Here is a 25,156-nt window from a genome sequence, read left to right on the forward strand (position 1 = left end):
ATCGTTCCCTCCGCGACACCCTGGTCCACTCCTCCATTACCCCCACCACCTCGTCCCCGTCCCAGGGCACCTTCACCTGCAATCGCAGGAGGTGTAATACCTGCCCATTTACCTCCTCTCTCCTCACTATCCCAGGCCCCAAACACTCCTTTCAGGTGAAGCAGCGATTTACTTGTACTTCTTTCAATGTAGTATACTGTATTCGCTGCTCACAGTGTGGTCTCCTCTACATTGGGGAGACCAAGCGCAGACTGGGTGACCGCTTTGCGGAACATCTCCGCTCAGTCCGCAAGCAGGACCTCCAAATAGTTCCAGAGATGTAGAGGAAAGGATAGCGAAGATGATTCTCGACAGGGGCGAGAGTAACAGGGTAGTTGTTATGGGGGACTTTAACTTTCCAAATATCGACTGGAAATACTATAGTTCGAGTACTTCAGATGGGTCAGTTTTTGTCCAGTGTGTGCAGGAGGGTTTTCTGACACAGTATGTAGACAGGCCAACCAGGGGCGATGCCACATTGGATTTGGTACTGGGTAATGAACCCGGCCAGGTGTTAGATTTAGATGTAGGTGAGCACTTTGGTGATAGTGATCACAATTCGGTTAGGTTTATCTTAGCGATGGGCAGGGACAGGTATATACCGCTGGGCAAAAATTATAGCTGGGGGAAAGGAAATTATGATGCGATTAGGCAAGATTTAGGATGCGTAGGATGGAGAAGGAAACTGCAGGGGATGGGAACAATCGAAATGTGGAGCTTATTCAAGGAGCAGCTACTGTGTGTCCTTGATAAGTATGTACCTGTCAGGCAGGGAGGAAGTTGTCGAGCGAGGGAGCCATGGTTTACTAAAGAAGTTGAAGCGCTTATCAAGAGGAAGAAGAAGGCTTATGTTAGGATGAGACGTGAAGGCTCAGTTAGGGCGCTTGAGAGTTACAAGCTAGCCAGGAAGGATCTAAAGGGAGAGCTAAGAAGAGCAAGGAGAGGACACGAGAAGTCATTGGCGGATAGGATCAGGGAAAACCCTAAGGCTTTCTATAGGTATATCAGGAATAAAAGAATGACTAGAGTTAGATTAGGGCCAATCAAGGATAGTAGTGGGAAGTTGTGTGTGGAATCAGAGGAGGTAGGGGAAGTGTTAAATGAATATTTTGCGTCAGTATTTACAGTAGAGAAAGAAAATGTTGTCGAGGAGAATACTGAGGTTCAGGCTACTAGGCTAGATGGGATTGAGGTTCACAAGGAGGAGGTGTTAGCAATTTTGGAAAGTGTGTAAATAGATAAGTCCCCTGGGCCAGATGGGATTTATCCTAGGATTCTCTGGGAAGCTAGGGAGGAGATTGCAGAGCCTTTGTCCTTGATATTTATGTCATCATTGTCAACAGGAATAGTGCCGGAAGACTGGAGGATAGCAAATGTTGTCCCCTTGTTCAAGAAGGGGAGTAGAGACAGCCCTGGTAATTATAGACCTGTGAGCCTTACTTCGGTTGTGGGTAAAATGTTGGAAAAGGTTATAAGAGACAGGATTTATAATCATCTTGAAAAGAATAAGTTCATTAGCGATAGTCAGCACGGTTTTGTGAAGGGTAGGTCATGCCTCACAAACCTTATTGAGTTTTTCGAGAAGGTGACCAAACAGGTGGATGAGGGTAAAGCAGTGGATGTGGTGTATATGGATTTCAGTAAGGCATTTGATAAGGTTCCCCACGGTAGGCTATTGCAGAAAATACGGAAGTATGGGGTTGAAGGTGATTTAGAGCTTTGGATCAGAAATTGGCTAGCTGAAAGAAGACAGAGGGTGTTGGTTGATGGCAAATGTTCATCCTGGAGTTTGGTTACTAGTGGTGTACCGCAAGGATCTGTTTTGGGGCCACTGCTGTTTGTCATTTTTATAAATGACCTGGAAGAGGGTGTAGAAGGGTGGGTTAGTAAATTTGCGGATGACACGAAGGTCGGTGGAGTTGTGGATAGTGCCGAAGGATGTTGTAGGGTACAGAGGGACATAGATAGGCTGCAGAGCTGGGCTGAGAGATGGCAAATGGAGTTTAATGCGGAAAAGTGCGAGGTGATTCACTTTGGAAGGAGTAACAGCAATGCAGAGTACTGGGCTAATGGGAAGATTCTTGGTAGTGTAGATGAACAGAGAGATCTTGGTGTCCAGGTGCATAAATTCCTGAAGGTTGCTACCCAGGTTAATAGGGCTGTTAAGAAGGCATATGGTGTGTTAGCTTTTATTAGTAGGGGGATCGAGTTTCGGAGCCACGAGGTCATGCTGCAGCTGTACAAAACTCTGGTGAGACCGCACCTGGAGTATTGCGTGCAGTTCTGGTCACCGCATTATAGGAAGGATGTGGAAGCTATGGAAAGGGTGCAGAGGAGATTTACTTGGATGTTGCCTGGTATGGAGGGAAGGTCTTACGAGGAAAGGCTGAGGGACTTGAGGTTGTTTTCGTTGGAGAGAAGGAGGAGGAGAGGTGACTTAATAGAGACATATAAGATAATCAGAGGGTTAGATAGGGTGGATAGTGAGAGTCTTTTTCCTCGGATGGTGATGGCAAACACGAGGGGACATAGCTTTAAGTTGAGGGGTGATAGATATAGGACAGATGTCAGAGGTAGTTTCTTTACTCAGAGAGTAGTAGGGGCGTGGAACGCCCTGCCTGCAACAGTAGTAGACTCGCCAACTTTAAGGGCATTTAAGTGGTCATTGGACAGACATATGGATGAAAATGGAATAGTGTAGGTCAGATGGTTTCACAGGTCGGCGCAACATCGAGGGCCGAAGGGCCTGTACTGCGCTGTAATGTTCTAATTCTAATTCTAATTCTAGGACCCTGAGCTTGCCATTTCAATACTCCCCCCTCCTCTCATGCTCACATCTCTGTCCTGGGATTGCTGCAATGTTCCAGTGAACATCAACGCAAGCTCGAGGAACAGCATCTGATCTACTGATTAGGCACACTACAGCCTGCCGGACTGAACATTGAGTTCAATAATTTCAGAGCATGACAGCCCCCCATTTTACTTTCATTTTTAGTTATTTTTTCTTCCTTTTTTTACATTCTTTTTTACATTTTTTACAATCTTTTTTTTGCATTTATTTCATTTCATCTTAGTTTGTTCAGTTTGCTTACCCACTGTTTTTCTTCAGGTTTGCACTTGCTGCTGTTCAATATTCAGTGTATTAACACCTAATCTGTACTAATGCTTTGTCTTTCAACACACCATTAACATATTGTTTGCCTTTGCTCCGTGACGTTTTGTTCAGCTATGTGGCCTGGTCCAATCTGGACCTCCTTTGTTATCTCTTGCCCCACCCCCACCTCACTTGCTTATAACCTGTGACTTTTCTAATATTTGTCAGTTCCGATGAACGGTCACTGACCCGAAACGTTAACTCTGCTTCTCTTTTCACAGATGCTGCCAGACCTGCTGAGTGGTTCCAGCATTTCTTGTTTTTATTACCACAGGGTTCAGTGTTGGGTCCCTTGCTGTTTGTGGTATATATTAATGATTTGGACTTAAATGTGGGAGGCATGATTGGGAAATTTGCTGATGACACAAAAATTGGCTGTGTAGTTGCTAATGAAGAGGATAGCGTAGACTCCAGAAAGATATCAGTGGTTTGGTTGAATGCGTGGAAAAGTGGCAAATGGAATTCAATCCAGATTAGTAATGCATTTGGGGAGGGCAAATAAAGCGAGGGAATACACAGTAAATGGGGGGATATTGAGAAGGGTAGAAGAAGTGAGAGACCTCGAAGTGCATGTCCACAGGTCCCTGAAGGTGGCAGGACAGGTAGATAGAGTGGTGAAGAAAGCATATGGAATGCTTTCCTTTATTGACCAAGGTGTAGAATTCAAAAGCAAGGATGTAATACTGGAACTGTATAAAATGCTGGTTCGGCCACAGTTGGGAGTATTGCATACACTTCTGGTCACCACATTACAGAAAGAACATAATTGCTCGGATGAGAGTACAGAAGAGATTTACAAGAATGGTGCCAGGACTTGAAAGTTGCAGCTATGAGGAAAAATTGGATAAGCTACGGTTGTTTTCCTTAGAACAGTGGAGGCTGAGGGGTGACTTAATTGAGGTGTACAAAATTATGAGGAGTCTAGATAGAGTAAACAGGAAGGACCTGTTTCCCCCTAGCAGAGAGGTCAATTACCAGGGAGCACAGATTTAAGGTGATTGGTAGAAGGATTAGAGGGGACATGAGGAAAAACTTTTTCACCCAGAGGGTGGTGGGTGTCTGGAATTCACTGCCAGGAACAGTGGTGGAGGCAGAAACCCTCAATTCTTTTAAAAGACATGCACCTGAAGTGCTATAACCGGCAAGGCTATGGACCAGGTGCTGGAAGATGGGCTTAGATTGGGCAGCTAGTTTTTTTGGCAGGCAAGGACATGACGGGCTGAATGGCCTACTTCTGTCTGTAATTTTTCTATGGTTCTATGGTTTAATTTATGCAGTTTGGATTTTTGTTTATGTATCTACATTACCTTCCTTGCACCTAAATAGGGTATAAATAGATAAATAGATGTGTGGGAATATAAGTCTGGAATTCGGGTATAAAAACAGAAAGTTCTGGAAAAATTCAGGAGGTCTGGCAGCATCTGTGGAGAGAGAAACAGAGTTAATAGGCTGGATTTTACCATAGGCAGACGGGAATTCGTCACCTACGCAAAAGTCGGTGGCGAGCCCACTTCCGCCTCGCCTGGGGATCCGTCCCATATTTCACGAATTCCCGGGCTTTAATTGTCCCGAGGTGGGACTTCCACCCACTTGAGGGAGGAGGTCCCGCCTCAGTGAGCTGCCGGCCAATCAGCTCTTAGTCCCAGCAGCGCCACCAGGTGCAGCGTAAAATTCAGCCCAATGTTTAAGGTCTGTGACCTTTCATCAGAACCTTTCATCTGTTTTTATTTCTGTTTTTATTTCAGATTTCCGGCATCCGCGGTATTTTGATTTTATTCTGGAATTCAGGTGTTTGTTGTGAAAGAAAGCTGATAAATGAATCAATTAGCGCTGCCTTAAATGCCCCAGTTGTCATCTTGTGTCCCACCGTACCGTTTGCATTTCACTCCTCAATTATTCAGTTCTTTGAAGAAATAACTGCTATGTCAAACTTGCCATTAAATTGAGAGCTGTATAAAAAGAGAACTGCGGTAAAGTAAGAGAAGTAATTTAAATTAGAAAAGGAAAACAAACAGAAATATTAAAAGATTGAGAAAGAGGCTTGTTAAAAGAAGGGAAAAATAGCAAAGAGTTGGTATCGTGCTTCATTATTAAGGACCTTTAGGATGAGATTTTAACTCATTCAAAATCTATTCACTCATACAGAGTTAAAATCGGACCCTTCCAGTCAGTTTTTGTTGCTGATTTAACAACCCAGGTTTTTTTCAGGTTCTGTTCAGTTTTTGACTGGGAATTTCCTCGGAGCTGCTCCCGCTCTGCTCCAGTCCACTGCTGTAATTTCTTCAGTGGAAACCCCGTTTGTGAGTATACTTAGTGGGCTGAATTTTATCAACGCGCAATGGTGCGCTGTGAAGTCGGCGGCCTTCTGACATGGAAGTGCCGCCACGCAGTCCCTGCAATATTACGCACGGGCCTCATTTAAATGGAGAGGGCAGAGTGGCTGCCCCCACTATGTCATCGGGGGTGGCCGCCACGGCAACGGCATCCAGTGCCACTGTGCATGCACCGGCGCCATTTTAAAAGGACTTCAAGCCCTTCATGAGAGATATAAATATTTAAAGGTGCCGTTGTGATAAAAAAGTCAATAAAAGTTTAATTTAAGTTTGAATCCCCTCTCCCACCCCCCACCCCCATTAAGTCCTCAATACATAAGTTGACCTAACCCCCCCAAAAAAACACTTTTTGAAATTCCGAACTTCCCCCCCCACCACCACCCCCATGATCTTCAGTATCTTTGACCCTCAACCCCCTCCCACCATCCCCACAACCAATAGGAATAATTTTCCCCGTTCCCCCCCTCCCGCCGCTCTGATAATTTTATTCCTTCCCCCCTCCCCACCAGTGTCTCGCCTCGGAACTCTAACTTCCGAAGGCGCGTGAGTTGTGACCGGTTGGCTGTAAAATCGGTGTGGGACGGCCGGCGGCAGCAGCTAAGTTTATTTGCATGTTAATTTATCTAATTTCAGTATTTTAATGAAGGCCCCGCCGCTTGGCGGTGGTGGGGGGGCCACATCAAGGTCTCGCCGCCACTGCTAATGTCCAGCGGGCCTTCTCAGCACCGTGGGTTGTGGCGACCGCTCTCACGAGCATTTTATGGGCCTCCCCGCCACAAGCTACGGCATTGAGGGGCTGATAAAATTCAGCCCAGCGTTTCTGCTGCCTGCCCAGTGAAGTTAGAGTGGAGGAGCGGGAATAGCTCTGAGGAAATTCTCAGCCTTTATTTTTAGCGTCAAATACCAGGAGAAGAAATGTAGATGCAGAAATCTGGTGAATTTAGAGTAAGTAAAATCACTTCACTTACACTACCAAAAAAACAAGCAAGAGACCAACAAAAAGGTCCAGTTACAGTAAACAACAATCTTCAATTATTTATACAGTTCACAGACACCACTGTTATGAGCCTCAGTGACACTTCCAAAAGTTCTGGCAAGCGTCTGCTCACAGAAGTTGCATCTAACTATGTTTGCCCAGGTTTATTCACCCGAAATCTTGAAACATTCTGGAAACATTCTCTCATTATCAGCTAAGCTGGATGAAACTGAATGGAGGGATGTCACTAGTGGTGTTCCGCAGGGATCAGTGCTGGGACCTTTGCTGTTTGTATTATATATAAATGATTTGGAGGAAAATGTAGCTGGTCTGATTAGTAAGTTTGCGGACGACACAAAGATTGGTGGAGTTGCGGACAGTGTTGAGGATTGTCAGAGGATACCGCAGGATATAGATCGGTTGGAGACTTGGGCGGAGAAATGGCAGATGGAGTTTAATCCGGACAAATGTGAGGTAATGCATTTTGGAAGGTCTAATGCAGGTGGGAAGTATACAGGAAATGGCAGAGCCCTTAGGAGTATTGACAGGCAGAGAGATCTGGGCGTACAGGTCCACAGGTCACTGAAAGTGGCAACGCAGGTGGATAAGGTAGTCAAGAAGGCATACAGCATGCTTGCCTTCATCGGTCGGGGCATAGAGTATAAAAATTGGCAAGTCATGCTGCAGCTGTACAGAACCTTAGTTAGACCACACTTAGAATATTGCGTGCAATTCTGGTCACCACACTACCAGAAGGATGTGGAGGCTTTGGAGAGGGTACAGAAGAGGTTTACCAGGATGTTGCCTGGTCTGGAGGGCATTAGCTATGAGGAGAGGTTGGATAAACACGGATTGTTTTCACTGGAACGACAGAGGTGGAGGGGCGACATGATAGAGGTTTACAAAGTTATGAGCGGCATGGACAGAGTGGCTAGTCAGAAGCTTTTTCCTAGGGTGGAAGAGTCAGTTACTAGGGGACATAGGTTTAAGGTGAGAGGGGCAAAGTTTAGAGGGGACGTGCGAGGCAAGTTCTTTACACAGAGGGTACTGAGTGCCTGGAACTTGCTGCCAGGGGAGGTGGTGGAAGCAGGTACGATAGCGACGTTTAAGAGGCATCTTGACAAATACATGAATAGGATGGGAATAGAGGGATACGGACCCCGGAAGTGCAGAAGGTTTTAGTTTAGGCAGGCATCATGATCGGCGTGGGCTTGGAGGGCCGAATGGCCTGTTCCTGTGCTGTACTGTTCTTTGTTCTTTGAAACAATGAGGTAGTGCAACAGATTCATGGGATCAAAACAAACCAGCAATTTACAAATTTTTAATTTCTTCTTAATTTGTTTGTTTAGCTGTTACTGCGCAAATGGAGGTCTTTACAGGGCAGCATTTTGATTTTGTTTTCATATTGTTATTCAGCTTGCATTTTACAATTTTTAAAACTTCACATGGCAAGGTGCAGACAGGAAGGAAATCACATAATCCTCATCATTGCAGAATTACATACAATACACCAAACTGGAAAAAAACAGGAATTTATCAGTGAGAATTTGTATAAACCACAATTTTAATGACACCCATATAAGGCCCACATGCCAACCGTGCCTCTTACAACCCTCTGTTATATCAATACCTTCAGCAGATTGAGGAAGGGAGTAGCAGACTCTTTGTAATTTGTTCTGTGCTTGCATTAAAAAGGTCATTTACTTTTTTCAAAGAAAAGATTTTTTTAGCTTTCAGCCAGCCAGAACTAATGTTTCATTCCTAGACTCCATTCCTTTTTAGAACCTTTTTCTCCTTACAGAAGGTGAAGGCCCTACATTCTATTTCATACATAGGAGTTTTTAATTTTGCACTCATTTGTGTCAAAATGGTACCAAGCTATTTGCTGCGTTTTCACCTGAAGCAAGCCCTTGTGGTCAGTGATACAGCCTTATCTAAGTAAACGTGGTGGATGCAATCACTTGATCTAACTACTTCATTCCTCTATTGCTATATTCTGAGTGTTCAGCACTTGTGAAGCTAATCTGGATTTGCAACATCAGTATAATTACATTTTTAGGTTATCTTTTTATTTGCTACTCTGTCTTATCTTACACGTAGATTTCCTTTTCATTTTACCGTTGTATTTTGTGATCTTGCTTCCAGGGCTCCAGTGGAAATTAAGCTTTGAACAGCTGATTGGGTTTTATCTTAAATAAAGGGTTTGTTCTTCAATGACTCTGTTTTTTTCCTGTAGCAGTTGTAGCGGGCTGAAAGCTGTGTTTAAGGATGACAAATAAGAATGAAAGACCAGAGGATTGGCAATCGGATAGTAATCATCATAGTTAATTGAGCCTACACCTCCCTATCCCAGCTTGTATCAGTCTTACACTAACACTGCAAGCCAAGTCCCTATAGAAGTTACAGTTTAAAACAAAATACTATTTATGAATCAAGTTATATCAGATATATTTGACACTATACTGTGCCTTCAAAAATGTGCTTGGACAGCCGTATATAAAAACTAAGGCACCAGATGTGAAACAGGGTAGTACAAGTTGTTGTTGTTGTTGTTGCCATGACATCCCAGCCCTGACCTTGTCCTACATTTCAAAGTCAGCTAATTTGAATATACGGAGGTGTGCAGGCTTTGCAAGTTCAGTCTGCAACACCTCAGATACGCTGGGGCAGTGTCAGCAAACTCATGGAGAGTGAGTAGATAGGACCCAAATGTGCCCTGAATGGCTGGAAAGGGATACAGTGGGTGGGGGAGAAGAATGGAGCTGGGAAAACCATAAACCTATGGAGCAATTGGACATAAAATCTGCTGTTACTTAAAGGACCAATGGAAACACAGCAGCAAGCAGGAAACCTGGGTGAGACGATTGCAGACAGATCAAAGAATGCTTCAGGAAGTCAGACCTGAATATCCTTCTAATGAATATAGGGAGCAGGCAGGATGGCCTTTTGGACTTAGGAGCTGATCTCTGCTGATATATTCTCAAGGGAGTGACATGGTCTGTCAACTTTGGTCAAAGGGCACCTCCTAATTGGTCTCCCGTTTCGGTGTAGCTTTATTCCGTGTATCTCATTTCCTTATCCTCCTGCTGCATTTCTGCCTTCATCATGGGAATTCCAATGGTGAACCCTAGGGCAAGGTCTTCAGTGCAAAAGAGTGGGAAGCATTAGGTTTCCCTGCCTGAAACTGCTGAATGACAACTTGTAGAAATCTTTCTGAGCAGGACAGCCCAAAAAAAATTTTTTCTAATCACTCCAGGCAAAGCTGATATTTCAGACAATGCCTGTGAATGGTCAAAGCCTATGAACTCAGTCACTTCCCTGGTTTGTCTAGTCGTGCAGATAAACTACCCCATTTTTATATTGCTCTCAGAATGTAGGAACAGGAATAGGCCATTCAACCCCTCAAGCTTGCTCTGCCATTCACCTAGATCATGGCTGATCTCTACTTCAACTCCATTTACCTGCTGTAGCTCATATCATAACTGTATCATATGTCCTGATACCCTTATGTAAGAAAAATCTATCAACCTCAGTCTCGAAAGCTTGAATTGACCTAGCGTCCACAGCCGTTGGGAAGAGAGTTCCAGATTTCTACTACCCTTTGTGTTTAAAAAAAAGTGCATCCTGATTTCCTCCCTCAATGTCCTGGCTCTAAATTTAAATCAGAATTTGTGTAAATTAAGAATTCTGGTTCAACAGGTTCTGCCCTCATTATCATGTCATTTGCATACACGCTACATTTTGAGGATGGGGTTGAATCTTCTGCCAAAAGCCATTCACCAGCACAGGAGCAGGCAGAAGCAGTAAGGAGCACTTGGGGGACAGAGCATTGCATACTCGGGGAACAAAGACAGATAGCAGCCAGTGAGCTCTGAGACTTTTTTTTTAAACATTAATAGATTTGAAAGGTTTTTAAATATATATTTCATTGAAAAGAATTATCGAAAGCATCAACTGGAGCTTAGTGTATATTGTAGAATGAATGAAACTCCAGCTGGAATTTTACGAGAGTCAAGAAAGTCCCACCTCCAGAACCAAAAGCGGGTTCCCAGCCGCCGCCGAGACTGCTGTCCAATTAAGAATGGTGGCCTGCCTCAGAGGGCCAGCTGCCTCGTCAGCACCACCGATAGAGGTGACTTCTGCTGAGGCTGCAGGGAGGAAGAGAGGGCACCTCCATGTTGAGGCAGGGCGAGTAAGAAATTTTGTTTAATGTGCTGGAGTCTGGCAGGCAGGCCCCAGCAATTGAAGGGGTGAACCCTGCAGCAGCAGCATTGGAGCTGTGGGGCAGCCATGCCACTGGGCGGCCCCTTTGTGAGCCAGAAAGAAAGGCCCCCACCCGCCACCCCCGAAAGCCACTGCGAGACTGCCTCGATATACCTGGCAGTCTCCCCATGCAGCGGGGGCCCGTCCTGACACCGGTAAAATGCCAGCAGGGGTGTAAAGTGGCCTCTAATTGGCCACTTAATTGAATTAATTGGCAGCCTGCCTCCAGTTGGCAGGTGTTCACGCCGCTGTCATTCCCACTTCTGGGAATATCCCGTAGTGACAGGAAGACGGGCCTTCCACCAACAATTTATAAGCCCTCCCATCTCCCAGCCTGTCTCCCCCCCTCTTGGCATTTCTTCACGGATGAAGATTTTGGAAAGGCTGTACTCATCGGTTGCAGGCCTGCTGGAGGCTCGTCAGGCCTTTCAGTGACTGGCAGATTCTCCCACAACGGGTTCACGTGAAGGAGTAGTTACTGCTGGGGGCAATTGGATCTATCCTTCTCCTCCTTTTCTCTTTCATTCTGGTTCTTTGCTCAGTCTCAAAGGTGTCTGTAGTCCTCCTGATGTAGCATCTCCAGGCATCACAATCTATGGCCTGCGTTTCCCATTGGCGATGGTCAATGTAGCACACAGAGGGGGACTTCTTCAGGGAGTCCTTGAAGTGTTTGCATGGGGCCCCTCTGTTTCATTTGCCAGTGGTCAGCTCTCCATACAACACGATCTTGGGCAGGCAACTGTCGTCCACCTGGGCAATGTGACCCATGCAATGCAGTTGGCTTTGCAGGAGGATGGCCTCATTGCTGGTGATGTTGGCTGTTTCCAGGGCTTCAATGTTTGTGATACGGTCCTGCCAGCAGATCTTTAGGATGCTGCGGAGACAGCGCTGATGGAAGCGCTCTAGAAGGCGTACACGACGGTGGTATAGGACCCATGACTCGGCACCATACAGAAGGGTGGTGAGGACTACAGCTTTGTACACTTCAAGTTTGGTCTGTGCTCTGAGGATGTGGTTGCTCCACACTCATTTGTAGAGTCTGCCGAATGTACTGTTTGCTTTTGAGAGCCTATTGTCCACTTCCTTGTCTATGGTGGCATCAAACGAGATGATGCTCCCCAAATAAGTAAATTGCTTGATGGCATTCAGCTCAGTTCCCTCAATGACAATGCTTGTTGGTCTGTATTCTTCATGGGGTGCAGGCTGATGCAGGACTTCAGTTTTCTTTAAACTGATTTTTAGTCCGAAGAGTTTTGCTGCCTCAGAAAGATGTGTTGTTATGCGTTTCAGGTCTGACTGATTGTCGGCCAGGAGAGCACAGTCATCGGCGAAAAGAAGTTCATGGATGAGTCTCCAGAGGACTGCTAAAATTCTGGTCTCTGCCTTATCTGACCTAACCCCCAATTTCTGGCTCCCTACAACAGAACTACAACAGTTTTGTCACGTGCACCTCCACCACCACCCCCACCCCCACCTCCCCCCCAAATAATGGAATTTCAAGGCCTAATACATTATAGAAAAAATAATAATCTGTAATTTACAAGATTCACTTATAAACATACCTTGTCTAGGATCTCCTTTAATACTGTACCATGTGTACACACTTCTCACTATTGTTGTAAAAATGATACTGAAGTTGCTGGAATGGCACATCTTATGGTGAGAGCCGTGCATGGGATTCTTTACTGAATCCTTCAGATTGCACTATATTTGCACCGTAATTTGCTGGAAATGTACACTGATAACAGTGTGTCAACATTGACACTGTCTATGGGACCTTGTGAATGGTGTATCTCCTTAACCAAAAAAATTTAAAGATGGAGAAAGAAATACAGTGAACAACAAAGAAGGAAATAGAGTAAATTAGAGTCATATTAGATACAGAATGAGAAATAAAGAGATGGAGTTAAGACAGAAAAAGAGACAGAAAGGAAATACAAGAAAAAAATTAACAAAAACAAACAGAAGAAGATAATGTGGGAAACCAGTTTTGTTTGGGTCCTTGACAATTAATACCACATGATTGGCTGGGTAGCTATGTGAAATGTACATTCTTAATCATACATTGTATCCCAAAATTATTCTGTGATAAAAATCTATCTAATTTTCATTTCTGAATGTCAAAACAGCTTTGCATCCTGAAAATTATTTTCTTCTGATACTAACAGGAGGTGTGGGTGACAAGACTGGCACAAAAATACTGCCAGTACAGAAAAGATAAAGTTTAAAAAACCTCTAGGAACAATTTACTACCTGCTAGAGGGAGACTCCTTAGCTTCATTTGGTCCCTATCTGAGTCTCCAAAGTTGAGCTTCATGTTGGGACTACATATCATGTCATTAACAGGATCCTTACAGCATAAATTACCAACCCTAATGGCAGCACCTAGATAACTTCACAACTATAGTGCAAATCTAGCAATTTCATAATATGCCATGAGTTTCAATGGTGAGGCTCACAGTGAGGTTGCAATTTTTTTCATATTGTCGAGGATAACGGTGGAGCAGAGTGGCACAAAATGTCCAGCAATTCGTGGTGAATCGAAACTCCTGGCATATCTCCTCTGCAACACACAATGCTTTTGTTTATTCACTAATAATTGCAGGTGCCATAAACATGTCATTATTTTCCAGACATTTCTGGACCAATATGTCATCAGCAGATATGGGGCTTATCAAATGGAAAGTCTATCTGCTTTATATTTTGATTTTACCATCCTTCCCTCACAAAGGTGAGTTTAAATGGATCGTCAATATGGGAGATTTAACAGAGATATCCCATTGTTACTGTACTCAAAGTCAATCTCCTGATTTCCTTCTCCTAGAACTTATTACTGCCTGCTAGTTAGAGGCTGACCCTGAATGTAAACTTTTCTGTGGGATTGTTTATGGTACGATACTGATACATAAAAGTCAATCAATAATGGCTCTGTTCTGTTATACAAAAACTGTCTTTTTTCTCCTTTTTGTAGGATTTAACAACTCAGACCGCATGTGTGACAAAGAATTTATAATACGTAGGGCAGCTACAAATCGTGTTTTGAATGTCCTTCGACACTGGGTTTCCAAACACTCTCAGGTACAGAATTTTAGACCTTTGGAATAGTGCATACAACATGAATTCAAATAATTCCCTTTGCATAAATAACCTATTTCCCACAACATGTTGTTCTTTTCTGAAGAGTTAATCATTTTCTGCTATGAAGTTTCTTGCACACTTGATTACAATGGAGATTGATCAAAAACTAAAATGTTCCTTACTCTAATGTGGTTGTAATGTGATAGATTGTTGGACTAATAATTCATGCAGGTAGCTTGGTTTAATTTGAGCTATGAACATGGTAACTGTGCACTCTTGGTGAAAATATTTTTGTGTGATTAGAATGAAGCACAAAATCATTTAGTTGACAGTGGTAAACCTAGGTGTGGGTAGAAAGTGGTTTGAGATGTGCCATGGAAAACCAGCAGCTCCCTGATTCCACCCCAACACTCCAACATGCCATGCCCTACTCAGCAGGAGCAACAGGAAAATATTTAAATGAGCTGACTGTGACAAATATGAGGCAGTCCTGTCCTAATTTATTTCCCTTAAATCAGCCTCAATACATGAGATTTCAAAAAGGCGCTGCAGCCTCAAACTAATTTTGCTGCAGTGTTTTTTCAATTGTGTGACTATGTCAAAAAATCTCTCAATGCATTAGCATTTAAATCTTAAATAAAATGATCTTTGCCAGAGATTACCTCGGGTTAATAGGTCCAACTAAGGATAACTCAAGTTATTGCCCTTCATAATCCATATTGATCTTATTCTTCTTTCCCAGAATACCCTGATAAGCTAGCATAAAAAATAGTAAAATCAGCTATTTTAATGTCTACTGGTGTCACTGGTTGGGGACAGAGCTATTTCAGAGCTTCCATTAGCCCCATAAAATTAATTTACCTACAGTGAGTCAGTGATAAGTGAATTCAAGAGATGAATGCTTCAGGCATACACTGTTTAACATTTCTAGTAATAATATACATTACAGAAAGTTCTCTTGCATTTTCTAAAGGTGCTTGTTTTACTTCCACATTCACTTATCTTCCACTCAGCGATCAGTCTGCGTTGTCAAGAGACACTGTGTAAAAGAACTTAAACCTGTCATACAGTAGCACAGTGCTTCGTTGAGACCTTTGGTTGCTCCAGCCTTGTACTAAGAACCAGAGCCCCTAGCAGAGTCTTATCTTTTCCTGATATCACTTCTGCTTCCCAGTAAGATACATTCTCCAATCTTTTCTACTGAGAATCATTTCTTGATTTAGTTGACAATCGCAATTCCTAACACAGCCTTTTCATTGTTTAAAATAAGTTTGCTAATTAGCACCTCACCTAACAATTCCCCCCCTTGAACAAAGCAGCATTGCATGCAGTGATAACTCATTGTCCATATTCAAATTTGATGGATGGTATGACTCAGAGATTGATCTGATGATGCCTATAGCTCCTCTCTTGGCCCTTATTCCTTGGGATAGAATGTTTCTGAATACCTACTTATACCCCATATGACCATACGAATTAGGAGCAGAAGTAGGCCATTCGGCCCGTCAAGCCTGCTCCGCCATTCAATAAAATCATGGCTGATCTGTTTCTGTCTCGAATAACATACTCCCATCTACCCCTGATAATCTTTGATTCCCTTGCCATTCCCTTTCACCCCGAGAATTATAGAGAAGGTTCAGGTGGAGGGAGAAGTATTAGTTCTGGTGACTCCAAACCAGCCAAAAGAGTCTGATTCTCAGAACTGCTGAAACAAACTGTTATACAACAACTAGGGCCTAGAAATTTGATCACGCCATGCCTGTTGTTTGGGTGCTAAATGGGCACCTAAGTCTCCAGTATGGCAAGAGAAAGCACATGATAATTTCAAGCTGGAAGCGCACTGACAACCATATTACATCGGCCTTCTCTGTAGTCATGCACAGCAGAAGCCAGAACTATTTAAAGTAATGAATAACATATTCATTTTAGAGTCCTGCACTTCTTGCAGAACCCTTTTCTTATTTTGATATGCTCTGGGGCCTTGACATCTAGTTATGCCAATGTTAAACTGTGAGAGAAAAGGATGGCTGAAAGTGGGCACAAGGTCTTTTTCCAAGTCCTAATGCCTACTAAACCCCACTTACACTATAAAGTTTGACACATTATTAGAGTGAAATTGAAGTAGTGCAAAATGGACAATAACAAATTGGCTTCAATGGAATAGAAAATCACGAGGCTGTAAAACGGGCTGCCAAGTCGTTTTCGTCTGTTTTGCATTGCCTCTGATGACCAATCTGGTACAGATTGTATTCCAGACTGGACTGTAGGGACTAAATCGCTCTGAACTCTGTGAAATAGAACACAAGTAAAGTAGCATCGCTCTGCCACAAAAGCAGAAGATACTGCAAAAATACAGCATTCTGTCATCCTCAGTAAAGAGAAAAGGCAAGTTCATATTTTTGGTGATAACCCATAATCAGAACGGTCAGTTTGGCAAGTTCACTTGTCTGTCACACTGCACCTTTTACATTGATGTGACTACATTGACACAGAAAGTGCCCATTAATTGGTCATTATAGAATAAAAATGCTCCATCCAGCAGTTCCTGATCTCAAAAATAATGTCAGGAGAAGGAACTAGTTTCACCAGGGATTAAAAAATGCATTTTAATTTTAATTTTTGATACCTGCACTGATTTCAAATTGGCTGACTGATAATATTCTATGTAAATTATACATTTTTTCCCAGCCTTACCATATTTGCAGTCTCTTTGCCTTATCCGATTAAATGACTACAAATATAAGAGATAGAGCAAGGTGGTGTCTATCCTGCATTAAAACCCTCAAGGGATTTTCTTTTTCTCTCAAACGCTAGCCAAATCTTTGACTGAATCAAATTAATGAGAGGCGCTGTTGGTTTGTTTGAATAGGAGTTTGACAGCCACTTTACAGTGGGTACTCAAAATCCACAGCAGAATATTGTAATTTCCTGAAATTTTTTAGGGCAAATATGTCAGATCTCCTCTGTGAGCGTGGAAATATATTTGACAATTTGACAATACCTTGAGGCGCTAGTATACTCTCAGCCTTCCTCATTGCTGTGATGCAATCAGATTATAAAGGAGCTAAGAATTGATAAAACTATTGTGGTAATAACTGAATGTAATGATGGGATTGATTTTGATGACGCCCATTACATGAGAATGGTCTTACAAACAGCCATAGAAACAAATAATATCCAGTAAACTGAAAATTTGCATTAATCTTACGAGCTACAAAGCTTGCAGTTTTTAAAACATTTTCCTTGTTCACAGAGACCAGCATACTAAGTGACTTTTCTATTAGTTATTATTTGTATGATTTTTAAGAACTCATTAAGAAACGTATGTAAACATCTCCCTCATCGCATCTCTGGAGATAGGCCTAGCAGTATTTTTGGGGAAGTGCATGTAAAACATTTGAAATGAGGTTAACACAGCCTCTGCCATGTTTCTTGCCATTTTTCTTCTTTGAATGCCAGCTGCCAAGGCTGCCTTTTAAGGGTTGGCATGCAAGGATCAATTGTTAATGAATTATTAATAATCTTAAGAGTTACAAAAGTCCCTGCGTAGGAACCGAGCATATGCAATAGTCAGCTGACTAGAAGTCAATGGGTTTCAATACTTCAGGCCACAGCTAGAATACTGTGTACAGTTCTGGTCACCACATTACAGGAAGAATGTGATCGCATTGAAAAGGGTTCAGAGGAGATGCTATTGCCAGGAATGGGGAATATTAACTCTGAAGAAAGATTGGATATGCTGAGGTTGTTTTCTTTGGAACAGGCCAGTCAGTTCAGTCCAATCTCAGTGGTGGGCAAATTATTGGAATCAATTCTGAGACACAGGATAAGCTGTCACTTAGAAAGGCATGGATTTGTTAAGGGAAGATCGTGTCTGACCAACTTGATTGAATTTCTTGAGGAAGTAACAAGGAGGATTGATGAGGGTAGTTTAGTTGATGTGGTTTACATGGATTTTGACAAGTTCCCACGTGGCAGACTGCTTAAAAAAAGGGCCATGGGATCCAGGGGAATGTAGCAAGCTGGATACAAAATTGGCTCAATGGCAGGAAACAAAGGGTAATCTCCGACACTTCCCTTCCCTTCCTTGACTTCTCTGTCTCCATCTCTGGGGATAGGCTGTCTACTAATATTCATTTTAAGCCCACGAACTCCCACAACTACCTCGACTATACTTCTTCACACCCTGCCTCCTGTAAGGACTCCATTCCATTCTCCCAGTTTCTCTGTCTCTGATGCATCTGCTCTGATGATGCAACCTTCCACAGCAGCGCATCTGACATGTCTTCCTTTTTCCTCAACTGAGGATTCCCCCCCACTGTGGTTGACAGGGCCCTCAACCATGTCCGGCCCATTTCCCACACTTCTGCCCTCACCCTGTCCCCTCCCTCCCAGAACCACGACAGGGTTCCCCTCGTCCTCACTTACCACCATCCTCCACATCCAAAGGATCATCCTCCGCCATTTCCGCCACCTCCAGCGGATGCCACCACCAAACGCATCTTCCCCTCCCCTCCCCTGTTAGCATTCCGAAGGGATCGTTCCCTCCACGCCACCTGGTCCACTCCTCCATTACCCACGACACTTCGTCTGCCTTCCTATGGCACCTTCCCATGCCATTTTGGTCGGAAGAATAGAAAGGCAAATTATTATCTAAATGGAGAGAAACTTCAGAGTGCTTCGAGCAGAGGGATCTGGGTGTCCTCGTGCATGAATCGCAGAAAAGTAATATTCATGTGCAGCAGGTAATATGGAAGGTAAATGGAATTTTGGCATTTATTGCTAAAGGAATAGAGTATAAAAGTAGGGAAGTGTTGCTGCAACTGTACAAGGCATTAGTGAGACCGCACCTGGAGTATTGCATACAATTTTGGTCCCCTTACTTGAGTAGGTTCACTAGATTGATTCCAGAGATGAGGGGTTTGTCTTATGAAGAGAGATTGAGCAGTTTAGGCCTTTACTCTCTAGAGTTTAGAAGAATGAGAGGAGATTTAATTGAGGTATATAAGATGATTAAGGGGATTGACAAAGTAGACATAGGGAGGATGTTTCCTCTTGTGGGGCAATCTAGAACGAGAGGTCATAGTTTTAGGATAAGGGGTAGCAGATTTAAAACAGAGATGAGGAGAAATTACTTCTCTCAAAGGGTCGTGAGTCTGTGGAATTCACTATCCCAGAGTGCGGGTGGATGCCGGGACATCGAGTAAATTTAAGGAGGAGATAAGACAGATTTTTAATTAGTAAAGGGTTGAAGGGTTATGGAGAACGGGCAGGAAAGTGGAGTTGAGGCCGAGATGAGATCAGCCATGATCGTATTGAATGGCAGAGCAGGCTCGAGGGGCTGAATTGCCTACTCCTGCTCCTAGTTCTTATGGTCTTCATCACAGGAGGTGTAATACCTGCCCTTTTACCTCCTTTCTCCTCACTATCCAAGGCTCCAAACACTCCTTTCAGGTGAAGCAGTGATTTACTTATACTTCTTTCAATTTGGGATATTGTATTTGCTGCTCACAATGTGGTCTCCTCTACATTGGGGAGACCAAATGCAGATTGGGTGACCGCTTTGCGGAACACCTCCAGTCAGTCCGAAAGCATGACCCCAAGCTTCTTGTTCTTTGCCATTTCAACACTGCCCCCTGCTCTCATGCCAACACTTCTGTCTTTGGCCTGCTCCAGGGTTCCAGTGAACATCAGTGCAAGCTCGTGGAGTAGCACCTGATCTTTCGATTAGGCACTCTACAGCCTTGCAGACTGAACTTTGAGTTCAATAACTTCAGAGCCTGACTGGCTTTTTTTAACCATGTGCCTGCTTTTCATGTAGTCAGAGTTGCTCATTATTCTGCAATTAACACTTTCTCTGGACTAATGCTTTGTCTTTCACCACAAGCATTAACACGCTCTTTGCCTTTGTCCCAGGACAGCTTTGTTATTTAATCTCCCTCTGCCCTATCACACACCTTCCCCTTTGTTCTCTCCCCCACCCCCTCCCCTTCAATTGCTTAAAACCTAATTCTTTACCAATCTTTGCCAGTTCTGATGAAAGGTCACAGACCTGAAACGTTAACTTTGCTTCTCTCTCCACAGATGCTGCCAGACCTGCTGAGTATTTCCAGCACTTTTTGTTTTTATAACAAAGGGTAATTGTTGACGGGTGTTTTTGCGACTGGAAGGCTGTTTCCAGTGGGGTTCCACAGGGTTCAGTACTGGGCCCCCTGCGTTTTGTGGTATATATTAACGATTTGGACCTAAATGTAGGGGGAATGATCAAGACATTTGCAGACGACACAAAAATTGACCACATTGTTAATAGTGAGGAGGATAGCTGCAGACTGCAGGAAGATATCAATGGACCGGCCAGGTGGGCAGAAAAGTGGCAAATGGAATTTAACCCAGAGAAGTGTGAGATGATGCATTTGAGGAAGTCAAACAAGTCAAAGGAATACACAATAAATGGAAGGATACTGAGAGGTGTAGAGGAAATAAGGAACCTTGGAGTGTATGAACACAGATCCCTGAAGGTAACAGGACAGGTCGATAAAGTGGTTAAGAAGGCATATGGAATCCTTTCCTTTATTAGCCGAGGTAAGAGCTGGAATTATATAAAACATTAGTTAAACCACAACTTGAGTACTGTGTACAGTTCTGGTCACCTCATTACAGAAAGGATGTAATCACACTAGGGAGGGTACAGAGGAGACTTACAAGGATGTTGCCAGAACTGGAAAAATGCAGCTATGAGGAAAGATTGGATAGGCTGGAGTTGTTCTCCTTGGAACAGAGAAGGCTGAGGGGAGATTTGATTGAAATGTACAAAATTGTGAGGGGCCTGGATAGAGTGGATGGAAAGGGCCTATTTACCTTAGCAGAGGGGTCAGTGACAAGGGGGCATCGATTTAAAGTGATTGGTAAAATGATTAGAGGAGAGATGAGTAAAACTTTTTTCAACCAGAGGGTGGTGGGGGTCTGGAACTTGTTGCCTGAAAGGGTGGTAGAGGCTGAAAGCCTCATTTCATTTAAAAGGTACCTGGATGTGCACCTGAAGTGCCGTAACCTGCAGGGCTACGGACCAAATGCTGGAAAGTGGTATTGGACCGGGTGGCTTTTCTTTTCGGCCGGCACAGACACAATGGACCAAGTGGCCACTTTCTGTGCCATACACTATCTATGATTCAATGACCTATTTACCTTAGCAGAGAGATCAGTAACCAGGGGACATAGATTTAAAGTAATTGGTAGAAGAAATAGAGGGGAGTTGAGGAGATATTATTCACACAGAGGGTGGTGGGGATCTGGAACTCACTGCCTGAAAGAGTTGTAGGGGCAGAAAGCCTCGTCACATTTAAAAATGCTTGACTATGCACTTAAAGGGCTGAATTTGCGCTGTTGTTTAAAACATGTCCAGTGACGTGGAGGGACAGAGAATTGCAGCTGAGTCGTCCGCCATGAAATATGACATTGTTCTGTAGTTTTCCGATTTTGTCAGAGGTGGGGGCATACCATGGCGGCATTGATGCCCCAACGTGACGGGAAAGTAATTTAAATCAATGAAATGCTATTTGAATTTAAATGTAATTATTTCCAATGTAATGACTGGAACGTGATTTTGTAGATGGTGTGCGGCACTCTTGTGCCTTCAGCTTTGCGATCATTTAAAGCTGGCAGCACCGAGGCAAAAGGTCTCAATGCCGTGACGGGGAGGTATCTTGACCATTGCAGCATAGGGGAAGTGGGGGATTCTGCAGCCATTGCTGCTCTGCTGATTTAGGATCTGCAAGGGGCTGTGGTTATCGGGGGCACTGCAAGGGGGCTGTGTGTACTGGGGGCCTCTGCAATGGGGCTATGCATACTAGGGGCCTCTGCAATGGGGCTGTGTGTATGGGGGCTCTGCAAGGGAGTTATGTGCATCTAGGCTCTGCAAGGGGCTTGTGTGTGTTGGGGGCTCTGCAAGTGCTTAGGTTGGGTGCGGGTGGGCATTAGAGGGTCGCATAACTGCTGTGTTATTGTGTGTTGTCAGTAAGTTTGAGTTCTGAGGTACCAGGCATTCCGCCGAGAAAATATTGATAAGCATAGTTGCTGAGGCAGGCTTGTCTCTGCATCTGAAGCAATCTGAGGCCCTAGGACACCCGCCATGGGTCTAATACACCCTGTGTTTTTGGATCCTCTTGGCGTTTTGAGGCACCTCTAACAGAGACAGGCCCAAGAGGCAGCTGGGACAGACCCTGAAGCTCCATAACAAGAGCAGCAGTAGCTGGCCAGGCCAAGAAGGGCCCAAGCACGCTAGAGAGTCTACAGGACTTGCAGCAGCTCCCTCCAAATGTCTGAGCGACATTCTCAGCAAAGACTACTACTCTCCAGGGAGGCCATCACCAATTTATGTGGCCTTCTGCAGGGCGATTTGCAACCTATGGGATTTGGGGGCGACCCTGTATCAGTGGACCTAAAGATTATAGTGGTACTAAACTTCTGCGCATCTGGATCTTTTTAGGAATCCACAGGGGATGTGTGGAGTCTCTCAGGCAGCAGCCCACTGCTGCATCAAGGAGGTGACCAGTGCCCTCTTCAAGAGGGCGAGCGACTATGTGTGCTACCGGATCAACCCTGGCAGTCAAGTCAAAAGGGCCATCAGGTTCGGGGCCATCGCTGGATTCCCCCAAGTGCAAGGTGTGATAGGTTGCATGCATGTGGCCATCAAGGCTCCCACAGACGAGCCAGCCACCTTCATCAACAGGAAGGACTTCCATTCAATCAACATTCAACTGGTCTGCGACCACTGAAAGCTTTTCCTGCAGGTGTGTGCCCGCTTCCCGGGAAGCAGCCACAACGCCAACATACTTTGACAGTCCCAGGTGCCTCAGCTTTTCAATCCCCCCACTCGCCTTCAGGGATGGATTCTCGGGGACAAGGGCTAACCATTGAAGACATGGCTTCTGATGCCTGTGAGGAACCCTCGCAATGCAGCAGAGGAGAGATACAACACTTTCCAAGGCTCCACCCGAGCAACCATTGAGCAGGCCATTCGGCTGTTGAAAATGAGGTTCCGCTGCCTTGATTGATCTGGTGGAGCCCTGCAGTCTGCCCCGGCGAGGGTTTCGGATATCGTGCTGGTTTGCGGTGCTCTACACAATCTAGCCCTGCAGAGGGGGGAGGCCTTATATGAGGAAGATATGCCTGAGCGACAACCATCCTCCAATGACGAGGACGTAGAGGAGAGACAGGCGCATCCAGCGATGGATGATGAGAACATGGCGCTGGAGGCCAGACACGTTGAGCGATGTGCAATGGAAGAAAGAGACAACCTCGTAATGACCCGCTTTCAGCCACCCTGATGTCCACTTAATGAGAACCTGATAAAGACTCACCTTCATGCATGTAGTCTCCCGCCTCCTTCCCATCTGTGTTACTTGAATGCCAACCAGCTGCATTGTGTGCCACTGCCCATGGTAGAGCATATGTTAATGAGATCTGCAGTCATATTGCCATGGTAATGAGGGCGTGGTCACATTGGCACTGCACTAAGGGGTAGGGTGGAAGTCAGAAGCTCACAATTAAGAAGTGTTGGAACATGGTTTTCACATATTAGAGTCATAGAGAGATACAGCACTGAAACAGGCCCTTCGGTCCACCAAGTCTGTGCCGACCATCAACCACCCATTTATACTAATCCTACGTTAATCCCATATTCCCTACCACATCTCCTCTTACATTAATCCCATATTCCCTACCACCTACCTGCACTAGGGGCAATTTACAATGGCCAATTTACCTATCAACCTGCAAGTCTTTGGCTGTGGGAGGAAACCGGAGCACCCGGCGGAAGCCCACGCAGTCACAGGGAGAACTTGCAAACTCCACACAGGCAGTACCCAGAACCGAACCCGGGCCGCTGGAGCTGTGAGACTGCGGTGCTAACCACTGCGCCACTGTGCCATATTGATGGCCAATGATTGGCTGTTTAAAGAGCATTTAATTAAATTCCAAAGAACATATTTCCAACACCCGTGAATACCCATGTGTGCCTAGGTGCTTTTCTTAATATGCTTGCGACTGCTGCTACATGGATTGACCCCTGCAATAGCAACTGAACAGGAGGTAGGCTGCCCCTTAGTCTGTGATGACTATAGCGGCCATCCTCTGGATGCCTGAGGCCTTGAGGGCCCGGCTGCCTAAGGGTTTCATGCACGGTGCAGGATTCTCCTCAGGCATCGTGGCTGCAGGAGCTGGGCTCATTGGCAGAGGGGCCAAAGATCCAGTGTCCATATTCGAAGCAGCCTGAGGGGAGCCCCCTGATGTGGAGGGCAGCCTGTCCTCCTCCCTCTGAAGTCTTGCTGGAACCTTCCTGATCACCATAGGACGAGGAGTGGGAGAAGCCTCCAGTCTCCTGGTCCTTCTCTTACCTTGCCACTGCTGAGTTGAGCTCATGATCAAGGCAATGGTGAGCAGGTCCCAGAGCATCTGTGAAATCTACTCTCCACGAGGGTCACCAACATCCCAATGGAGGAAGCCATGCACTTGTATGCCTGAGACATGGCAGCAGTCATGGCATGGATGGACTCCTCCATCGTCATGGGCATGGCCTCTGGCATTTCCACCAGATGTTGCCTTACCTCTCCCTGCAACTGCAGCATGCCCTGTGCTGTCAACACCAGAGGCTCGTTGTCAATCTGGGGCTCAGCATAGGCCTGGCCACCCACAGTCCTCCGACTGTTGGAGGCCTTGGCTGCCTCAGCCTCAGCCAGCTGCTCTGGTGCATGTGCAGTGCTCACACCAGCCTGTGACCCTGATTCTGATGCAGATCGATTACCCACCGAGGCACTGGTGGAAGGTGCAGGAGTGTCATGGGACAGTGCATCCTCTGAGTGGTCCTCCTCCTCAGAGGTTAACACATATCCCTGTAGCCACAGTCACCTGCGAACGCCTACCTGCCTGAGAGAACACAAACATGTGTGACTTAGGCTGCACATATGCCTTTATGGCAAACATGCCTGAGGTGGTTCTCCATTATTCCTGAATTTTTTGATGAACTGCAGTAGGCACTCTATTGCGCAGCAATCCAGTCTCCCCACCTGATATAGTGCATCTGCCTTGGATCCCCCTTAGTTCTAAATCCTCTTCCTCAGCCTGGCTTCGAGGACAAATTTCTGGGACCCCTCCACCAGACTTGGCCGGCACCGACCTGTTATGGGCCCTCTTCTGCTGCACGAGGAAGGATGGAGAAATTATAAACTAGCATTAGTATCACCATGACAGTCCTGCTACTATGGGCCCCTTGTCCCCAACTGGGGGATCTGATATATCTCATGATGACACATGTTG

General features: G+C 44.9%; 1 protein-coding gene across 2 annotated transcripts in view; it reads left to right on the forward strand.

The window, feature by feature from the left end:
* Window positions 1-25,156, forward strand: part of rasgrf2b (Ras protein-specific guanine nucleotide-releasing factor 2b) — a 323,823-nt gene that overhangs the window by 258,794 nt on the left and 39,873 nt on the right. For both annotated transcript variants that reach the window (XM_068028824.1, XM_068028826.1), the window contains one exon: window positions 13,737-13,843. In XM_068028824.1, coding sequence (XP_067884925.1) covers window positions 13,737-13,843 — 107 coding nt within the window. The remainder of the gene's footprint in view (window positions 1-13,736; window positions 13,844-25,156) is intronic.

The sequence above is a fragment of the Heterodontus francisci genome, chromosome 4 (genome assembly GCF_036365525.1).
Source record: "Heterodontus francisci isolate sHetFra1 chromosome 4, sHetFra1.hap1, whole genome shotgun sequence".
NCBI classification, from domain to species: domain Eukaryota; kingdom Metazoa; phylum Chordata; class Chondrichthyes; order Heterodontiformes; family Heterodontidae; genus Heterodontus; species Heterodontus francisci.